The sequence below is a fragment of the Anguilla rostrata genome, chromosome 10, assembly GCF_018555375.3.
Source record: "Anguilla rostrata isolate EN2019 chromosome 10, ASM1855537v3, whole genome shotgun sequence".
Lineage (NCBI taxonomy): Eukaryota > Metazoa > Chordata > Actinopteri > Anguilliformes > Anguillidae > Anguilla > Anguilla rostrata.
Window position 1 is genome coordinate 18,470,691 of NC_057942.1, and position 22,398 is coordinate 18,493,088.

Here is a 22,398-nt window from a genome sequence, read left to right on the forward strand (position 1 = left end):
CGGTGTGAGTTCATAAGGTCCTGTCTGCGGGCGCAATTTAAACCCTTGGAGACAACAGCCCTGAATCGCTCTCTCAGCCATCCACACATCACTTTATGGCTGTTTGCATGGAAGGAAACTCAAACGCACATCAGCATGCCAGTTTTCACAGACACAGCAGAGCTACCTGAAACCAACGGCTCACAACACATTTTTTTTCCCTTTTTCCCTTGATGTACATTTCCTAACCTTAAAAAACCATGGGTGTGGATTTAATGTGGCAATACAAGTCAGAATAATGAATTCAAATGAAAATAGCTATGATATTTCTTTCTGCACATTGTTGCATTAAACGTACTATAAAGCCTTTGCCCTTTTAAACCGCATTGCATACTCATAAGCTTTGCATGATTTATGTTTTCATATTTATATGCCACTTGTATCCCATTACTCAGCTCTATAAGAGGCGGAGGTGCTTTGTTCACTGAATCTAGTAGTCCCAATGAAAAAAGAAAGAGAGGAAGAGAGGGAGTGTTTCTTTAAAAAAGATCCTTGAATTTATGTGTCACCGTGTAAACAAACTTGTTTGATGATATTTTAAAAGGTGAGGTATCTAACCATGAACCCTGAACTGTGGCAGAATTAATAGAAGATGTTTCACTCTTGTGTAGGCTGGGCCTAAAATCTTCACAAATTCCACACTTAGGGGAATAATTGACGTGGAATAAGAAACATATAAAACCAAATTGTCTGCATATAAGGACACTATGATTCTGATCACTAGAATTGCTTGATCGCTTGAATATCACAAGGCAATGACAGAACAAGGAGTTAGGCGGCAATGGCAAACAACAGTGGTGAAAATGGGTAGCCCTGAATAGTGCCTCACTTTAGCTGAAGTAAAGAAAATCTGATGAAAAACACTTTTTCAACATACAAAAATGCCAAATTACTCACATATGCAAAGCACTGTCTATAAGTCATTCATTCAAATCTAGTTCTTCCATTAAAAGTACTGATATCAAAATTGCGTCAAGTTACATGAAACAATATTGGCAATCTTAGCTCACTCAAATTAAACAAAATGTATTCCAAAGCAATGCTACCCAATGTTTCCTAAATTGTTTCAAGTAACTTGGCACTTCTTGAATTATTCAGTATTTACCTAGTAAATATGTGGTAAAAACACGTAATTGAGTTCTCACCACAGGTTAAAAAAAAAATTAAAAAAAACTGAAATACTTAGAAGAACCTCCTATATTACCTATCAATTCAAGTGACTATCTTGTAGACAAAAAAGGTTTAGGTTCATTATAGCTGAGTTTAATTTTGTCCTAGGAAGTATTACCAAATGTTTTTGAGATGAAATCCATATTCAATGGTCAGGATAGATTTGTGCATAAGAACAGTGTATGATACAAAGCCTCTGTCCTTTTGATTGGCCAGGCAAAGAATCAGACGTTTGAGTTGTTTACAGATGTTTTTTCAGTCTGTTAAACTTTCCAGCACATTCTATCAAATTGGAAGATTCCAATGCTGGGTTTCCATGGGAACATGCTATGAGGGGTTCATTTTTATACATGCAACAAAGCACGATAGGATGTTAAATGCTTAACTGTATCATGCAGTACACCTTTATGAAAGCATCTGCACTCATGTTTCTCTGCTCATTTATCCAAATTTTTCCTTTAACTTGTCACCCGGCTGTACACACACACACACACACACACACACGCATATGCATAGGTGGTTTGGAGAAAAAATGAATACAACACAGTACCAGATAGAAATAGAAAAGGGACCACAGCTGATAAGGTGCCATGGCAGCATTCAAACCTAAGAGGCCTCATGTACAGCTTGAGAGTTGGCCACCCTACAGACTTCACCGCATACCTCATCACAAACTTTCAGTCTATCTTGAACATGTACCTTCAGTTTAATTAACATGACAAACAATGAAATATCTGCCAATTAATTAAGGAACGGTGTATTCGTGCTCAGGCAAGATCATATCAAGCAGCCTTCCGTGTTCTGATAATATTACTTGGCATGGGTGAGTACCCACGGTGCACATCAGGTCCTCCTTGGTGAACGGTGGATCTTGCAGGTGTATAAAAGAGCCAGATCCTGAGCATCCGTTAGAGCAGAACTCACCAATCAAATCTCAGAACTGATCTATCCGACACAGGAACTTACCTGATCTGCCCTCCTCCTGTTCCTCTGGCAGTGATAGTCACAGTGGCCCGGGTTGGGAGCCGCACTAACGCTGAAGGACTTCCATACAGTTTGGCTGCTCCTGAGGAGAGATCTCTGTCCCGTATATCTTCTCTTCCACCCTCCCCTCTCCCTGGGGCTCACAGAAAAAAATCCTGACCATTTCAATTAGCAGCAAATATCCTTGCGCTTTCGAACCGTTCCCTCCCTAAGCTAATAAGCACAAAATGGCCTGATTCTAACCTTGTGAAGGTTACTAACCTGTCAGTGATACCTGCATTACTGAAGTGCATATTAATTCTGCCTGACAGGCAATCCGCTGAGGGGTGACAGGAGGGCACCGAAGACTTTACACTTGAGAGCCACATCATTGCTCTCTATCTTTCCTCATTTTCTTTCATGTTTCTTTTCCTCTCTCGCTGTCTTCCCTTTCTCCTTCTCTGTCTCTCATTCACAGAATGATGTACACTTCTAACACAGGCATAGCTTTGCTTGTTCATGAGCATATGTGAGATCAGAGACGTCAACTCCAGGACATGGAGGTGAAATATCTAGCCTTTGGCCCACCCAGAACTCGCTGTCTGTACAGGAAACAGCACATAAAACATATAAATTGTGACAGCCATTAATCACTGAAGCTCTCCTTGCCCATGCTGCATGTAAGTACACAGGATATGGAGTAGTACAAATCTGCTTCATCAACGAGAGGCAGTTCTATGTAAGTGGTTGTTATGTGTTCAATAAGAAATTGATAAGCCTTCATGACTTTTGTCAGCTGGAAGTAAACACACAACTAAGCTGTTAGCTAGCATTATATTGTATGCAATAAACAGTAATTACCGTAATAGATGGACATTCATTGGGTCCTGCAGCCACATGTTTTTCTGTGAATTGGGGACAGAAGCAGCTGCCACTTGCATAAGGTCATGCCTCTTATGGTTACAGTTGCTATGATGTTCCTGACACTGGGAAATTTTAATAGAAAGGGGAGGACAGAAGGAAAGCAGCATTTTCCATGTTCCATATTTTTTTATTTTTAAAAAATACATTTTGGTGTGATATTTCAGGTTTTAGGGAATACATGACATATAATGTTCTTGTGATTCTGGCAGCCCATAGGCCGACTTGAAATGAGGTGTTACAACAGCAAGTAGCATAGTAAACTAGCTGGCTAAGTAGTTCAGCAACTTAGCTTGATATATAGCAAGCAAGCTAGCTTGCTTTTTATATTAGCTGAGAGAAAGAAATATAATGTTGCTCAGCAAATCAAAAAAAATATAGAGGGTGACTTTTACCTGGCAGTTGTAAAACTGTAAAAAGCTGCACAGTATAGCTTCACTGGGCAAGTAAAAACAGACTTTAAATACATTCACAACTTTTTTTATGGTCAGGTGGCTGTGAGGCTGACTGGACTTGGTTTCAAAGTGAATTTTAGAATTCCCCATATTCACCTTTGGTGGCAATGGAACTAAAATGTTTAACCCTTAAATCTGTATTACCTGAGAACCTGTTATTCCAGTAGCAAGTTCCCCAGCCACATATTTTGAGCATTTGTAATAGTTGCATTTACAGGGGAAAAGGGTATTTGTTTGGTCACTCATCACAGGTAATTGTATTATTAAGACCACTTATGTAATATGTACAGCTATAGTACCCTTAGCTCTTAGCAGAACCCGTGAATCTGATGACTGTTCTACTTATTGAGTACGACAACCATTGCAAGCGATCGATAATTAAAAAAAATTATATGCAGCCTCATTTAACAGTTTGACTCATTAAAACAGAACATTATGTACTTGTATATTTTCAGTGTACAATACTTAAATTAGCAAATGGCATACACATGACCCATAAACAGTATGTCTATAGTCAGGGCTGGAAATTAAAGTTATCCGCTTGCCAGAGTGGTCTAGACATAGAGTAGTGTAACAGGTTCTGATGTTCCTCTCCCCACAAACCACATAGTCCAAGAGTATGAGACACACACAGGCTTTATTTTGCACTGTAACATAACGGACAGGTGAACACACAAACAAAACACACACAGCAGGTTAAGAGATTGGACACCACGTAGCTCCAGCACGTCTTCTCATTCCCGAACCCCAGTCTCACTGCAGGCAGAACAGATAAAGTGTTACCAATCACTGTAATTGCCTACAGCTGCAGCTGCAGGTCAGCTAAACCGCTCCTTCTCTGCCTGCAAATGGCACCATAACCACACCACCCCTCCACAAGTAGATACGAAAAAGAAAGCACCAGCCCATTGGGTTAAATCATGCTAAAGAGAATATCGTGCTAATTTGTGTATTGATCTCTCATGTCTATAATTCGATGTGTGTCTGTGGTTTCACCTTAAATTTCAGTGCCATGATAACCTGTGTCAGGCAGGCTCTTCCTTGCCCACTTTAGCCAATCAATTTGAAGGGCCGAGCCTCGGTCAGCCAATCAGCATTCAACAGTGCTCTGTAGCGTAATATAGAGGCAAGACCTGCACAGAACATCTACTCTTTGCGATCGTACCAGTAATAACATTAAGCTACAAAATGTATCGTTTGTCGCAAATATTCCGCAACCAAAAAACTCTTCATCTAAACCTTATGAGGAAACAAGAGTGAGAACATTCATGGATAGCAGGATGAACTTATTACTATGCAGGGTTGTACAGTGTGAGTGTTTTGCTCATATACACTCATATTTGCTCAATTGAAAATGTGAGTTTAAAATATAATTTTAGGAGCATTGGTGGGTGTGGACATTTTCCTCATTAATTGTGAAATTGTAAGCAGCAATTTCATCCATCAGTTATCTATTCCAGCTTATCCTGGGCAGGGTCGTGGGGGGTGCTGGAGCCTATCCAGCGATCATCCGTGCATTGGGCGATAGGCAGGAATTTTATGACAGGGCACCCAAACCATTTGCTTACCACTCAGTCACACCTATGGGCAATTTAGAGTCTTAATTTAGCCTACCTGCATGTCTTTGGACTGTGGGAGGATATCAGAATACCCGGAGGAAATCCACGCAGACATAGAGAGAACATGCAAGCTCTAATCAGAAAGGCCATGGAGAGGATTTGAACCCAGGACCTTCTGTTGATAAGAAATTTCATAGCAGAAAACATTACGGTAAACACAGCCAATTACAGTATGTCTACTAACCAGGGTTGAAAATTCATACATGTTTTTTTCTCATCCCTGCAATTTTAGTACGAAGAACGTGTTTGACTTCCTATTGCAATTGTTGCATTCGCATTTCACAGAGGCAGTAAAATTAATTTTGATAGATCATTTACAGCAGGGAAATAGTAGTGTGTCGTTCATGAACAATCAGTTCTTTTTGAATGAATTTTTTGGTGAATGAAATGTACTGACACACCATGGGAAGATTTGTTCATTTGGCTCAAGTCTCAGTAGGTTGCGAACTTCACATTCGCTGAAGCTGCAGCTATTCCTTTTTAACAATTTTCACAATTGGGCTGTGTAGAAGCAATTAGCCAACAACAGCATACCCCTCCATAGAGCGTATGCATGTCTGTGAGCCCCTCCAATCTGTGTGATAAAAAGCAATAGTCCTTGAAAGCAGCGGCAACAATGAAGAACAAATACGTGAAGGAACCAGATCTGCAATGAGTTACGCAGTTGCTGGAACTCTACTACTCTCCTTCAACCAAATGTATTTGTTTTGCAATGAAAAACACTTGCCTGCGTCAAGCTGAAAGCAATTGGCTCTTTGAGTGCATGATATAATGTAGCCTAAATAAAATGTGAATGAAAGAGTATGTTTTCAGTATGCATTTCCCAACGGATTCTGTAACAACAAAGCTACACATTCATTGGAAATTCTCCCACACTATTTTATTGTGTGAATAAAACTTTAAATTACTTCATAAACATTTAATAAAATAGCCTACAGACCATTTATTTCTACTTTTTATTTTTTAAATGCATGCTAAATTTTGCACACACATCTGTGAAAAGCCTAACAACAGTGTATGCTATGTAGAAATTCATCTACAAAGGACAGTAGGTGACTTATTTCTGAGCAGTTTTTCACTGAACCAGTTTGAGGATGGGTTCTTCCTTCAGCCACTGCATACGATTTATGTAATGAAATAAATTATATGAAATTGCTTGTGTACACCTGTGCTGGAGCGGAAGCCCGCTAGACTGGTCTTTCATTTGTTTCGTTCAATTTGTTCAAAGTTATGAATGTTCTGAATGACTCAAACGAAATTCGCTGAATGACACAAATGAAGCAAAAATACTGAATGACTCAAATGAATGAAATTCACCGAATGACACAAATGAAGGAAAAATACTGAATGACTCAAATGAACGAAATTCACTGAATGACACAAAAGACTAAAATGACTGAAATTAACTGACTGTGCGTAATGTACTGAATGACTCAAATGAACTCAAAGATAAAATTGGTATGAAAACTCAAAAAGTAGCCAATTGAACGACTCGCCAAGTGTATAGGCCTAATATATGTTCTATAGTGAAGAAAAGTGTGTAGATTTCTGAAAAATAATGGCACAGGGATGTTTATAATGATGTTAATGACAACCTTGATGCTAACTTTTTAAATAGTGCTTTGAGAGCATATTCTCCTCATTTGGAAAAAATTAATTAGCATTTGGGGTATTTCTCTAAAAACTCAATGGATGCAGCCTAGCAGGCTATTATTTTGTTTGTCCTTAGAGACGGCATGTCCTTAATTGTACAATATAAACAGATTATAGCGATTAAATTAGATTGATGATTGATATTAAGCAATTAAATGATGTTGGACTTAACTGCAACTCTTTAACAACAAATTTAACAAATAAATACAGGAATATAAAATATGGATCAAATCAAAGTTGAAAATATAATAAGGCAGCCTGTTGTAAGATCAACAAATGAGAAAATACAGTCAAGAAAAGTAATAATATGAATAAATAAGAATGATTTAGATAAATACGTAAATAGAAAAATAAACAAAATTAAAATACAAAAAACCCCTGGGACTTCAGTTGGTTACACCAACAAATATAGGCTATAGCTTATTAGCTTATATATTTTACATACTGAGTAAATTGCAAATTGGAATTTAAGAACACCAGCTGTCTAACTTTTTATGCACCTACGCACAGCCGGGGCCACATCAGTCATCACCACCGATAGCCTTTCATTCATGTTCCATACTGTAGCTACCAGTTAGCACCGTCCACTTTCCCAGAGTCCTAGGTGGCTCAGCAAGATTAAAGCTGATATTGCAGAATCAATGTTGTTACAGTTGCTACAAAATGTTTAAGTGTTATAGTCGTAAACTGTGCTTAGCAGTAGGTTCTGTTTAGATAGTAATTGAACCAAGGGTGAAATCACTCCAAACGAGAGTTGGCTGTGTATGGGAAAGACGTTGTTGTGCTGACTAGAGCTGTTAACCTCGTTGGTTAAAGAGCACGTTCTTTTAAAGAGAGAGCTTGAACTACCCGTTTCTAAGCAGGAAAAAATAAATTATTTCTCTGTGAGCTGTTATACTGCATTGTCGTGAGCACCTACGTTTTTCCACAAGCTGTAAAATTTATAATTTGAGCTAGAGCCAGAGAGGCAGGACTAAGAAGTAAATACTATATTCAGCAAGTGTTTTATTAATGGTAAAGTATGTGAAAATGACTTGAATGACTCTAAAACTTGAAAGTTTGATTCATTTTGACTTGAATGTACTGATTAATTTCAAAGAATCGAACTTCCCAACACTACAGGGAAATAGTCAAACAGGAAGTATACTGTATGTATGGTATTGGCTCATGTTTTACAGTGTAGTAACACTAAATTAGTCCTTAAATAAAATCTTTAATTGTTTAACATGTGTGACCTGATGTGTGAAGTGTTAATCCAAATAAATATATAAACATATAACTTTTTTGCATATTGTGTCTGACATGACATTACCTGGAATGGGAAGTGAGCTATTATAAATGCATTTTTCTCACCACAGAGGCAAATTCCCACTTGCTTATTTTGTAGTTGTTGAGTATGCCTTTTCCCATAATACAAAGTGCACTGTTTAGTCAGGGAGTTTTGAGATGATCCCCCAAAAGTTTTCCTGTGGTGCTGAAGTACATTCTGTACGGACACACTGCTATCTTAAAAAGGGATTACAAATGAATGATGCTGTTGTTATTTCATGACTGATGATCTAACAGCTTTCACTTTTTATCTGGAACTCACAGGGGCAGTTCACCCAAAAATTAAATTAAGCTATGCTTCCACTTACCCGGAGTAGTATCTATGTAGTAGTAGTATTACTTATGAACATCCAGAGAGATTAATTTGCACACAGTTGAGATTTTTGAGATAATTGAGAACAACTTCTACCAAAAAACACTGTTATGTGAATACTTTTAATAAAGTCTTGAACAAGGAGAGCTGCAGTGATTATCTAGAAGTCTTAACATTTTAGCAAAATCTGGATGGACAGATACTACTCCATGTGCTTTAACTAGGACAGCTGTTACTGATTCAGGCAGGGTTGGTCTGCCATGAAAAATCATATGTTTATTTCACAGTAAGGGAAATAAAGTTTGTAAAAATAAACAAATAAATAAATCAATAAATAACCTTTTGCAAGATTTAAAAACCGTAGAAGCTTGGGGACGGAAAATGTGGTTTGGGATAGCAGTCACTCTTTGTGAAGATGTGTGAAAATCAGTACTTAGGCCCCGCTCCACCTTAAACACGTGTCACGCATCACCCGTGTTCCGTGTGAGCTGCACACAGGCCAGGAATGGCTGATGTTCTTTCTAAAGCTTCATGTCTGGGAGTTTAAGCCCCATTTCCATAACCGCTCTCCTGGGCCTAGCAGAGAAGGAGTCAGTCTGAAATGTGCTAATGAGCGTTAGCTTGTGCTGATGTAATAACTCTGGGGCTTTTGCTACAGTAGCTTGGAAAGGATGTGTCTGAGAAGGCAGGCCACACTCCACTCATTGACTTTTTCCCTGGGGTCATGTTTGTGCTCACTTGTGCATTATCTATCTCTGTCTCTCTCTCTCTCACAGGTGACAGAAACTCGGACAGGACCACTGGGATGCAGCACCTATGATAACCTGGACTCTGTGAGTTCCGTTCTCCTGCAGAGCCCTGAGAGCAAGCTGCATCTGCAAGGTAATACAGAGTACCGCATGCTCACACACACATACATACATACGCACACACACACACACACATTTTGCAAATGGGAAATGGTTAGGAGTTGTTCACCACCATATTCACATGTAAATATACTTCCACGTGCATATTTCCACTTTATGTGCATATTTCCATACACATGAAGCTGTGGAAGGAGCTCTCTAACCCTGATGTGAGAAACAGCCAGCATGAAGCCAGAAGGAAGCAGATGAGATATCCACTGAACCTTTGAAATTGGCAAGACAGCAACCGTATTTGTCAGAAGCAGATAATTTAGACTCTTGTGTAGAATAGCCACCCCCAACCCTTTGCCCAAATGTCTCCTTGTTTAGCACGACATTAGGGCTGAGCATTTCAATACAGAAAATTCCCTTTTCGGAATTTCAACACTAAATTCCATTCATTCGCAAATGCAACTCTGGAAAAGCAGGCAGAGTGGGCAGACAGTGGGGATTGGTTGAGTCATGAGAAAGGATTACGCCTGCCCTTCTGTGACAGTGAAACAGCCCCCTGTCTATTTGGCACTTATTTAACAAAGGTCGTGCTGGAGGGTGCAAATAAAATTGCTTCATCGAGCCCCAAGTGGTCCTGGTGATACAACAGAGAGAATGCCACTGCACAGCCAAGAAAAAAAACATTCAGGAAACCCCAAGATAAACAGAATGCATGGATGAACTACTACAAGTCCCATTTCCATTCACAGTTTGTCTGAAACCCACTGCTCAACTTTACTGTGTGCCAGAAGACAGTGCTAATAACTGGGCATGATTTTTATGGGTCATAAACAGGTGGTTCTGATCATCTCGCTCTTGAGGTCAAAACAGGCCAGTGTACCTACTTGGGGTGCAACGGGCTAGTGATACTTCCTCAGAGTGCACAGGGATTATTGGTTTTGATCGCCATGAGCAGCATCAGAAGGGAAAGATCTTATTATTTTAACGTTGAGGAGGTAGATTCGCTCTGATGCTAATTGGGGTGTGGTTCTCAAAGCCAGCTAACCCTGTGCACCCTGAGGAAGTATCGAGGCAAAGAAGAAAGCAGAAATTTAGCTCCCCTCTTTTTCCAATCCTCTCATAGTCCTCCTCTCTTATCTATTAATTCCATTTATAATAGTTTTGTAACTTTGTTTGTTCGTTATAGATGTTTTCAGCATGTATTCAGGATTTGTATTTTGGTTCTCAGTTAGCTTAGTTAAGTTGCATTTGCTGCTTCAGGAATGTTGTTAGCACATTAGCACTGTTGCACTTCTAATTGAGCTGAATATGGTCATGTTACCTAACAAAGTTTTGTGGTATCATGGCAGCATTCTCCTTCTGTCAATATTATTTCTTCACTTAATTCACTTACCTTATTCTCCACACCAATTTACAAAGCTAAATTGCCTCTAACTTGCCAATAGGTATAAGTATGAGTGAATGGTATGTGTTCCATGTGATAGATTGGGTGTATTCCTGCCTCTCGTCCAATGCATGCTGGGATAGGCCTTGACCAGGATAATCAGGTATAGATAATGGATGGAAGGATGGATAAGTATACAGAAGCAATTGTTTTATCAAAGGACATTAAGCATAATATTCTTGGAGTATTAAACCTGCCTTTTTGTAATATTTTAATTGGTTCTGTGATTGTCTCTCCAGGAATGGTAAGGGTGCAATAATTCCAGTAGTCCAAAGTGAGTAGAAGCGGTTCTGTTTCTTAATTAGCATTCAGGTATGCGCAAGTCGATGAAAAGAGCTTACATGCTCGTCCATTCCGTTGCCTCAGTTTAATTAAAATTCATAATGAACTGGGCTGTTTTCAGTCTGTACAAAAAAAACAACCCGAGTAACCCATGAATGCCTCTGGCCAGAGTCAACACATTTCCTTTGAGATTGTTATTCTGCTGGCAGGCATATTGAGACAAGGCCCTGTTGATTACTATGTATCCCAGAGATCTCTGTCAGGAGAAGAAAAGAGGAAACAGATTCTCTTCAAGGCTGAGATAATACTGATAGCTTCACCTTTTTTGTTCCTGAAACAATAAAGAATGATTTAGTAGGTATACTGTTCTGGATATTTACCTTGAAAATATTATAACATAACCATGCTAAGGCATACCTGTGATGCACTGGCAATCTCTATCTTTATGCTCTTTCTCAGAATGCGTACACCTTAACCTGTATTTGTTATTCCAAAATGTTTTCGGGACGTTTCTGGGCATGGGGCTCTTTTCTGTGTGGAGTGGGGTAGGTGAGGCTACAGAGCATACAATAGTAAAATACATCTTTATAGAGATGAGACCTAATATTGACTCTCATAAACATTAGCTACTGTACCCCCATATTACTTGCTGCCCCATGCCCAAAAACTTGGTTGCTACTGCATTAGGTACATTTGTTAACACCAGGTAGGGGGCCTTCTCCTGAATAGCCTAAATTCTTTGTGGTATGTATTCTACAAAATGCTGGAAACATTTCTTGGGGATTTTGGTCCATGCTGACTTGATGGCATCATGCAGTTCATGCAGATTTAGGGACTCTCGGACTATGCAGACCACTGGAGTAAATTGAAGTCACTGTCATGTTTGTGGAACCAGCCTGAGATGATGTGCGTTTTGTGATATGGCACATTGCCCTGCTGGAAGTATCTATTTGAAACAGGGTTTACTGTAGCTATAAAGGGATGCACATGGTATGCAACAATGCTTAGGTATGCTGTGGCATTCAAATGGTGATCAGTTGGTATTAAGGGGCCTAATGTGTGCCAAGAAAACGTTCCCCACACCATTACACCACCATCAGCCTGCACACAAGGGAGGATGAATCTATGGATTCGTACTGTTTATGCCAAAGTTTGACCATACCATCTGCAGGTAGAAGCAAAAATCAAGATTTGTCAGAACAGCCAATGTTTCTCCAATTAGTCTTGGTGATCATGTGTCAATTTTAGCCTCATCTTCCTGTTTTTAACTGATTTGAGTAGGACTGCTTTATATATTGATTTGCAGCGACATGATTCACAGTTGGAGGAAGTGGTCATTAGCTTTAATGAGCATGTGCACCTAATAAAGTGGCCAATCAGTGTACATTTGTCAGGTAACGGGTTGGAAGGAGCCAAACGCAGAGGAAAAAAAAAGACACAAACTCAAAAAGGGAAAATTAACAAAGACTTTACTTACGACAGGGGACAAAAAACAGGAAACCAAAAGGCCACGCAGGGCACTTCCAAAAAACACAAAACATAAAACTCAAAATTCAAAACACACAGAGCAGAACACAGGTAGGACAGAAACCAGGCAGGAACTAACAGGCAGAAACACAGTCACACACACACAAGCAGGTCAAAACACAGGCAGGCAGATACATGCAAGTCCGAAACAAACACTAGAAGGAAACAAACACAAGGAACCAGCCCCCGAGTCAAGGGAACAAAGAACTTAAATAGACAGGGGGTAACAAGACACAGGTGAACTCAAAAAACAATCAAACCAGAAAAGGAGGGGATAACAAGACACAGGTGGGAACAATGATAGAATAACGAGACAACAATAATACAATTAACAGGGGGGAGCAGGACACAAAACAACAAGGGAAACACAGACAGGAAAACACAGAACCATGACAACATTGACAGCCATCATCCCCTTTCCCTCTCTAACGATATCAGCATTTTTCTTTTCTCATGATGACAACCTTGAACCCTCTCGCTATCTTGCTCTCTTACTCTCTCAATCTCTTGTCCTCTCAGTATCTCCCCATACAGTTGAGGCAAAAAGTTTATTATATACCTAGGCTAAAGATACTGTGTTCAAACTCAGTTTTTCACAACTTCGCACATTTTATGTTACCATACATTTCTGTTGGTAAGTCAATTAGGGCTACCACTTTCTTCACATCGGAGGTAATTTTAAAACAATCAATTAGAGACAGATTTATTTCAGCTTTAATTCACTATATCAGAATTCCAGTGGGTCAAAAGTTTACATACACCAAGTTGACTGTCTATTTAAACAATCTTTAAAGACTGTCTCTTTAAAGATTCCAGAAATCGATGTAATGACTTTTCAGAAGCTTCTGATTGGCCATAATTCATAATTAGGAGTTAATTGGAATTTAATTGGCATCTGTGGCTCTATTCAAGGTCCTACCTTTAGAGCCACTGTCTTTTTGCCCTTGATACCATTGGAAAATCCAAGCAACTCGGCCAAGACCTCAGAAAAAAATCATTGTGGACCTCCACACGTCTGATTCTTCCAATTTCCTAACAACTCAAGGTACCACGAGCATCTGTACAAACAATTGTATGCAAATATAAAAAAGGCCACATAGACACTGCATGTTTCAGAAAGGAGGCACAAATTAACTTCCTGGGCTGAACAAACTTTGGTCCGAAAGGTTCAACTGAACCCCAAGACAACAACAAAGGAACTGTAGAAGGAGTTGGAGGCATCAGGTGGCAAAGTATCTACATCCACCTTTAAGAGAATCCTACATCGCCATGGCCTGAAAGGCTGTCGCGCAAGGAAGTTGATCACCAGGATGAAGACCTAGGCTTTTGGTGGAGTGTTCTCTGGTCAGATGAAACAAAAATTGAACTGTTTGGCCATGATGATCAGCACTATGTATGGAGGAATGGGGTGAGGCTTTTAAAAAGTGAAAATATTGGAGTGGCCATCACAAAGCACTGACCTGAATCCTATAGAAAATTTGTGGACTGAATTGAATAAGCATGTCCGAGCAAGAAGGCCCACAAACTTGACTGAGTTACACCAGTCCTGAGGAATGGGCAAAAATTGCGGTAAAGTATTGTGAGAAGCTTCTGGAAGGCTACCCCAAGTATTTGATTCAAGTTAAGCAATGTTACCAAATACTAACAAAATGTATGTAAACTTTTGACCCACTGAAAATCTGATACAGTACATAAAAGCTGAAATAAATCTGTCTCTTTGCTATTATTTTGAAATGACCTCTTATGGAAATAAAATAGATTCCCCAATTGACTTAACACAGGAAACGTAAGGTAACATGAAATGTGTGGACTTGTGAAAAATTGAGTTTGAATGTCTTTAGCCTAGGTGTATGTAAACCTTTGGCCTCAACTGTATCACAATTTCAGCTCTCACACTCACCATCCCACCATCTCACCCCTTGTTCTGACCCTCATACTATCTCACCCTCCCACTGTTGGGATTTACATTTTATTGGAGAGAAAAAAACATGTTTATCTGACTCCATTCATTTCAAAACCTGTAACGTGGATGTTTATGTTTATATGGGTTCACATATACGTGCATTGACTGGGATATGCTTATATGAAATAATAGGTGGCAAGACCCTGAACCCCCGAGAGCTTGGCATTAATCTAATGGTTCGCTGACACTACAACCTTCTATTGTAGCTGGTAAAGTTGCTACGTGTCCAGGAATCTTGTAAATAAGTGTGTCTGGGCTATGAAGAAGTTATTTTAGCCCAGAAAATATGTATAGCTGGGTACTGAAACTAACGGCTATTCCAGGGTGCACAGACTAAAGTTACTCCATGTGGTTAGTGAGACTAAATATCCCAGACCATGACCCAGTTACTGTTTTTATTAAATAATACTAGAATACACCTGGACACTGAAACTAACATCACAGGGGAATTGCACATCCAGCTAGTTAAACTATCAATATGCCCAGTGAGAAACCCATTAACGGTTGTTACGACCCTTCTAGGGGTTAAGGGTGCAATATTTAAAATGATGTTTGGCACCAGGAGATGTAACTAAATATATAAGCTTTCTTGTGAGAACAATGAGAGACACACAAGGCGGACTACGGTGAAAGGGATTTTACTGTGTGGGGGGTAGGGCTATTTACACATATTAACAGACATTTCCAAACATAAAACACGCCAAGACACACAACCGAGACCAGTAAAAAAAAAAGGAGTGGTGCCGAAAATAACAAACACAATAGCCTAACTACAAATTTGTAATATAACTAACCAATTAACAATACAGAAAACAAAACTTGTCTAACTAACCTAACTGCGACCAGCAGTCATAAATACAGGGGGCGACACCACCACTAAACTAATGTGCTTAGACAGAGCCCTTACCCTACGTGTCAACACGTGTATAGGGGCCCCCGGAACTTACCTAACACTGGTCTCTGAAGTGAACCAGGGAGGACGAAATTTTAGACAACACAACTCTCTCAAATAACACACACAATCTAGCATTTGCCCAAACACACAGCACAAATGAGGAAACGGAAGGCTCCTGCAGGAACAAAATGGGGATATTTTAAATTGAGAGCTGAGGCATGATTGGAGGAGACATGATTGCAGGAGGGAGTTGATTGGGGGATGGGGGAAAAACGCACGCCCGCATCTCACACGCGAACGTAACAACGGTGTTACCCCAAAACCACATATGAAACCCATACACTGATTTGTTCTCGCAGAGATGCAAACCACATACTTTACAGTATGACAGTTTGTGATAACCAAGGATAGGCAGTTCCAACAATGCTAAAAGGTAAACATTTTATTTACAAAGCAGGTCCACAATTCTATACGAAGAGAAAAGACATACAATACAACAAACTGTGACAAGGAACACAGAGAGTATTTATGTAGGTCCAAAATGCTTGTATGGGAAAACTCTAGTACCAGGAGAACTGTTAAGCAGATTCTCCCAAGTGTCCCTTTGGCAGTCATCCCCTTACACCACACTATCCCACCCCCCCCCCCCCCACCCCAACTATCTCTGCCTGGTGTTGTTTCACTCTCCAACCCCACTCTCTCCTTCTATCCACTCAGCCTCTCATCTTCTCTCCATTTCACTTTCTCCAGGTACCATTACTGTAGAAGTGGCCATCATTCATGAGTCCCAAAAACAGAACTGCTGTCATTTGGATGTTTCCCTGCATCTGAAGAGACTTACAAATACACTATATGAAAATGTTATATGGATGTGTTAGGAGGGCATGGGCACACAGTTTGTTCCTAAGTGCTAAATATAAAATAAAGGAGATAAAGCCAGAGAAAGCTTGTCTGTCTGCTCAGCACAACACTGTATTTATAGTACCTTTCTCCCTTGATTTTATGAACATGGCATAAACAGACACACTGTGGCTTCCATATGCATCTGATCAATTAATAAATAACATGTCTACATGTACAAGGAAAAAAGAATCATAGAATTATATATATGACCAGCAGAGTGAAGAGAAGAAAATAGGCCGAAACCTATGCGCCCACACTTTCTTTTCTCTGTCTCTCTCCCTCTCTGCCAACACAGATTCACCATCTCTGTCTGTCCCCCTCCACTACTCACACACACACACAAGCAATGTTTCTGTTACTTAATGGAATCTTAGTCCATTGCCCTCAACCCTATTTCAAACCTCACAATAAATGGATATCTTTAGTTTGTCTAAAACATTTTCACTTACAAGGAAAATACCAATGAAGTATTTTCTATTCATCCATAAATGGGTGCAAAGTAATGCAGTTTTGGGTGATTCGAGACAGACATAACTTTAAAAGCATTTAATCTAAAGAACATGCTCTGTGATTTTATAGATCGAAAGCATTGCATTCTACACTGACCCACAAGACGCCTACTGCAATCAGGGCAACCAAAAGAGTGCTGGCCTATCAGGCATGGAGGTTGATGCTTAAATTGAATGTAAGTCATGTGACCCATTAGGACTGCATTCCTTCATGGGGCAACTGGTCTGGTAATCAGTAGGGAGGGTGGAGCCTCTCTCTGATTGACGTATATCCAGACATCCTTTTGTTATATTGATCAGGTTTTTTTCCCCCTTTTCTCATTTAGCAGTCGCAGTGCTGACAGCCTCTTTTCTCTCATATTTTCTCCTGTTATCTGCTGTCACATTCACCTAATTTCTTGCTGGCCTTGTAGTTTCAAGCGCTTGAGAGCTATATAAATGCAGATTGCTCTCAACGGGAAAGGGGAAAAAGGAGGAAAAAAATAAAAGGGACTTAATTTCTAACCAAATTTATCCTCTTTATGCCACTAAAAATGTGCAAATTGTTGATTGCTCCAGAATTTTTTTTTAAATTACTTTGTCAGTGTAGGTAAATGTTCCTGTATCTAGTAATTCAGTGCATATTGCCTATTTTTCTTGATACTGTTTTTTTTTTATTTTTATGTAGAGCTGTCGTGCAGTCACATGAGTGCACTGACATTCGCACAAAGCACAGATTGTTTCTTCCCCACTCCTACACATTTATTAACTGGCCATTGTTACTGCTGTTTCCTAATTTACTGTGGTATATCTTTTTTCCCTTTAGTATTTTTTGACTGTGGAATAATCTCTTTGTGCTGCTCATTTTTAAAATCACCACAGATGAGAAATTCTCCTGGTAGACACTACAGAGCTTTAGTCAATCACCACAGTGAAATAGCGCTACCAAATGCATACCAAAGTGCTTCTCTAAAAAATAAAAATGCATTTTCAGTGGAAAGAGAAGCAAAATTGTCCCCTTTAAAAAATTAGATGTGAAAGAACACTTTTAATTTTTACCATGGGTGTCTCTTTGCCCATTTCTCACTAGCTTCAATTTGGAAACTCCGGCAACATACAATTTCCACCATGCTCCTTTTAGAAGCAGCCCTCAGCCCTCCGTCAGAAGGGCCTGCTGATTTATATGTGCAATTTTCTGCTGTTAGAGTAATTAGCCACACTGCGCTTTCGTGTGAATGTCTATGTGAATGACTGGGCATTTCAGACACCCAGCAGCACCCTACAGAGTGATCTCTGTAGCTCTCTGATAATGCAGAGATGTCCTATGCACTTAGATCTGTATAACCCCCTGGAAATAAAAATATACCCAATGAATCTATCTGCTCCCCAACAAATTGCAATCTCAGAGGAAGATATAAAAAGTAAGTTCTTAATCGATGGCAACCGATCATGAATGCATTTGTGTGCATGATCTTAGAAATAACATATATATATATATATATATACACACAGTTGAAGTCGAAAGTTTACATACACCTTAGCTAAATCCATTTAAGCTCAGTTTTTCACAATTCCTGACATTTAATCCTACTAAACATTCCCTGTCTTAGGTCAGTTAGGATCACAACTTTATTTTAAGAATGCAAAATGTCAGAATAATAGTAGAGAGATTGATTTATTTCAGCTTTTATTTCTTTCATCACATTCCCGGTGGGGCAGAAGTTTACATACACTCTGTTAGTATTTGGTAGCATTGCCTTTAAATTGTTTAACTTGGGTCAAACGTTTCGGGTAGCCTTCCACAAGCTTCTCACAATACGTTTCTGGATTTATGGCCCATTCCTCCTTACAGAAATGATGTAACTGAGTCAGGTTTGTAGGCCTCCTTGCTCGCACACACTTTTTCAGTTCTGCCCACAAATTTTCGATTGGACTGAGGTCAGGACTTTGTGATGGCCACTCCAGTACCTTGATTTTGTTGTCCTTAAGCCATTTTGCCACAACTTTGGAACTTATGCTTTGGGTCATTGTCCATTTGGAAGAGCCATTTGCGACCAAGCTTTAACTTCCTGGCTGATGTCGTGAGATGTTGCTTCAATATATCTACATAATTGTCCTTCCTCATGATGCCATCTATTTTATGAAGTGCAGCAGTCCCTCCTGCAGCAAAGCACCCCTACAGCATGATGCTGCCACCCCTGTGCTTCACGGTTGAGATGGTGTTCTTCGGCTTGCAAGCCTCACCTTTTTTCCTCCAAACATAACAATGATCATTATGGCCAAACAGTTCCATTTTTATTTCATCAGACCAGAGGACATTTCTCCAAAAAGTAAGATATTCGTCCCCATGTGCAGTTGCAAACTGTAGACTGACTTTTTTTATGGCGGTTTTGGAGTAGTGGCTTCTTCCTTGCTGAGCAGCCTTTCAGGTTATGTCGATATAGGACTCGTTTTACTGTGGATATAGACAGAGTTCTTGCGGGTTCTTCAAATCCTTGAAAATGCTTGAATTTTAATGTGGTGTTTTCAAGGTTGGGAAAGTGCTTGGATTTTGAATAAAGCACTTGAAAGTGCTTGAAATGTGTTAATGTAATTATTGTCATAATAAGAAATTGCAATCTGATTGAATGAAATCACTTTGGATAAAGAAATAAAATAAATCAGAGAGACCCAATTGATTCCTTTTGCACACGGCTCCACTCTGATCTGTTGGTCTGTTTTTGATGTGTGTGGCTTGCGAACCAGCTGGTGAAGGGGAAACCCCAAGCAGGCAGCAGCATTGATAAAAATCTGTCATGAGGTTGCCATTTCAACAAGAGATGTTTTTTCCACTTTTGGCTAAAAATGCAGGCTTACTGTACTAGATGCTGCTCTAGTTGGATTTTTTCAGCATATGTGTTCTTGCATCCGCCAACAACACTCCTTTTAGGCATTATGTTACGAGTTAATCGTACAACTGAGATTTAATGACATTAACGTTAACTATGTAGCAAGCTATCAATGATATCAAAAAGCAGTACTGGCTAGCTAACGAATATTTTCCATAAAAACTTTGTGTGCACTGTTAAAAGTTGTTTTATTGGGATGGCAGGTATGCCATCCCACCAAGTTACGCCTTGGAGGGGGCATGCCCCATACCTATACAGCACCGAGAGTTTGGCACTTTTCAGGGTTCCCCACAGAAATAAACACAACAGCCACAGACACATACCTTTTTACTCTGAAACATTTTCAATACAATTAGCTAGTCCGCCTGTGGCCTAGTGGGTAAGGTTACAGTCTTGGGAACACAGGGTCAGAGGTTCAAGCCCAGCTAGGAACGTGTTTCTTTAACCTGCTTTTACCCTCACTAATAATTGTCTACTACTTCTCAATTATTGCTTTTGCACCATATCTACCCGCCGTTCACCGAACGTATACACTGAATTATGACGTACCGTCTGCACGTTCAGTTATTAACCGGCTACAATATTGCAAAGCCATATGGATTCAACGGGAGCTCTTCTGTGCTTACTGGCCTGTGTTCTTTAAAACCACGGACAGGTTTGCTAATGATATTTCACGCATTGCTTAGCTATGTCATGGTGCTGCACTAACAAAGTCACAGACTGGTAAACCTCCGGTTGAAGGATTGAATCCCGCCTCGTCCTCAGGCAGATAATTTCCTCTTTTACACTAACGTTTTCTTACGCTTGTATTTGCTTTACCAAAACTCACTCACGGCCACCCATATGCATTTCATGTATTCCTTTTATTAAAAAGTTACACCAGTTCACCGCTGTGCCATTTCTACTAACTATATTTCTTCACTTGGCTACCGTACAAATCCTCCTCATCAGCAAACGCCACGTTTCTACATTCATGTTACCTCGCCCTGTTCTCTATCTAGCTACATACAAACAATTACTACGTATGTACGTTCTGCAACTCCCCATTAAAACATTACATTTAAAATCATGACTCACTCATAATTATAACTACTAGTACTGAACATGAGAGAAGCACATCAGTGCAATAGATTCCACACATGACTTAACCCTCCACTTTAATGACTAATGGTTTATACCGACTGTTATATATATATATATTTAATAAGATATATTCCAAGGGCCAAGTGACTTGAAAGAATTGAGAAATGTTGGGTAGCATTGCTTTGGAATATATCTTATTTAATTTCGGTGAGGCAAGATAGCCTATATTGTTTGTAGTACCGTAACTTGGCGCCATTTTGATATCAATACTTTTAATGGCAGACCTGGACTGGTCTTGTATGTGTGCGTAACTTGGCATTTTTGTACGTTGAAAACGTGTTTTTTTTATGAGATATTATTTACATAAAGAGTTGAGCGGTGGTTAAATCACCATAGACTTAATGGGTCGCTGTAGTATCTACTAAAAAAACAGAGCTTGCGGTTTTAAATGCTTCATACATGCCCTTTAAGTAAGACAGAAAAAATTATATCAGCTTCAATATAACATTGATGATTTTAATTCATACGAGGTGTGGAAAGGTCAATGTAGTGCCCGAAAAAATAAATAAATATCAATAGAATAGTGGGAAATGCGCTTAAAAAATGTCAGACCCCCAGACCCCTGTCGCATTAGGACCCCCCCCCCCCAATCCCTATAACATGGTTACGCCCTTGAACCTACTAGTCAGTTGTTTAAAGTATTGTAGGCCTACTACTCTTTTCTGGTGTAGGCTACCATGATTAGGCTAATAAATTCATAGGCCTATCTCAATATTATTGACAATATCATAATTATAAATTTAGATTAAATATGAACATGAAATAAACAATATAGGCCTAGCCTATATAAAATCAGTCTTAAGAAATGAAATACAACCGGTGAGGGTAAATGGATATACATGTTGGTTTGACATGTTAATTTACCTACCAATTTTAGCTTGCCAAAGTTGTGAAGTGCTGGAAATGTTTTGACAATGCATCTTGAAAGTGCTTGAATTTGACTTTTCAAAAGGTGCAAGAACCCTGTATAGATACTTTTGTACCTGTTCCCTCCAGCATCTTCACAAGGTCCTTTACTGTTATTCTGGGATTGATTTGCACTTTTCGCACCAAAGCACGTTAATCTCTAGGATACAGAACGCGTCTCCTTCCTGAGCGGTTGCATGGTCCCATGGTGTTTATCAGTGGCGGACTCAGGCTGTTTGAAGGGCAGGGGCGAAAAAATAAAAAGGGCACCTACTGCATGACATGGGGCCCCACCAGCACGCAAAAAGCTATGATGCATCGTGTTTTTTCACTTGGAAGGGCATCTAAGAGGGCACTTCATCAGTTTTTTCATCAGAAAGGCACCTGTAGGGAACCTCAAGTTTATCCCATTGTAAGGGCACCTATGTGGCACCACATCACATTTTCTCCACTGGAGGGGCATCCATTAGGAAACTCCCCACATTCTCACGCATGTAGGGACACCCTGTACGGCACTGCATAACATTTTATCCACTGGAGGGGCACTTCTCCATTAGAGGAGCACCTAATTCGGCACTTCATGATATTTTCTCACCTATAGGAGTACCCTATACAGCACTGCATCCCATTTTCTCTA

At 39.6% G+C, this 22,398-nt stretch overlaps 1 protein-coding gene across 1 annotated transcript in view; it reads left to right on the top strand.

Annotated features, from left to right (window-relative positions):
* Positions 1-22,398, top strand: part of LOC135265192 (BMP/retinoic acid-inducible neural-specific protein 1) — a 127,420-nt gene that overhangs the window by 79,599 nt on the left and 25,423 nt on the right. Inside the window, exon 5 of the mRNA XM_064354588.1 lies at positions 9,239-9,344. Within this exon, the coding sequence (XP_064210658.1) occupies positions 9,239-9,344 (106 nt within the window). The remainder of the gene's footprint in view (positions 1-9,238; positions 9,345-22,398) is intronic.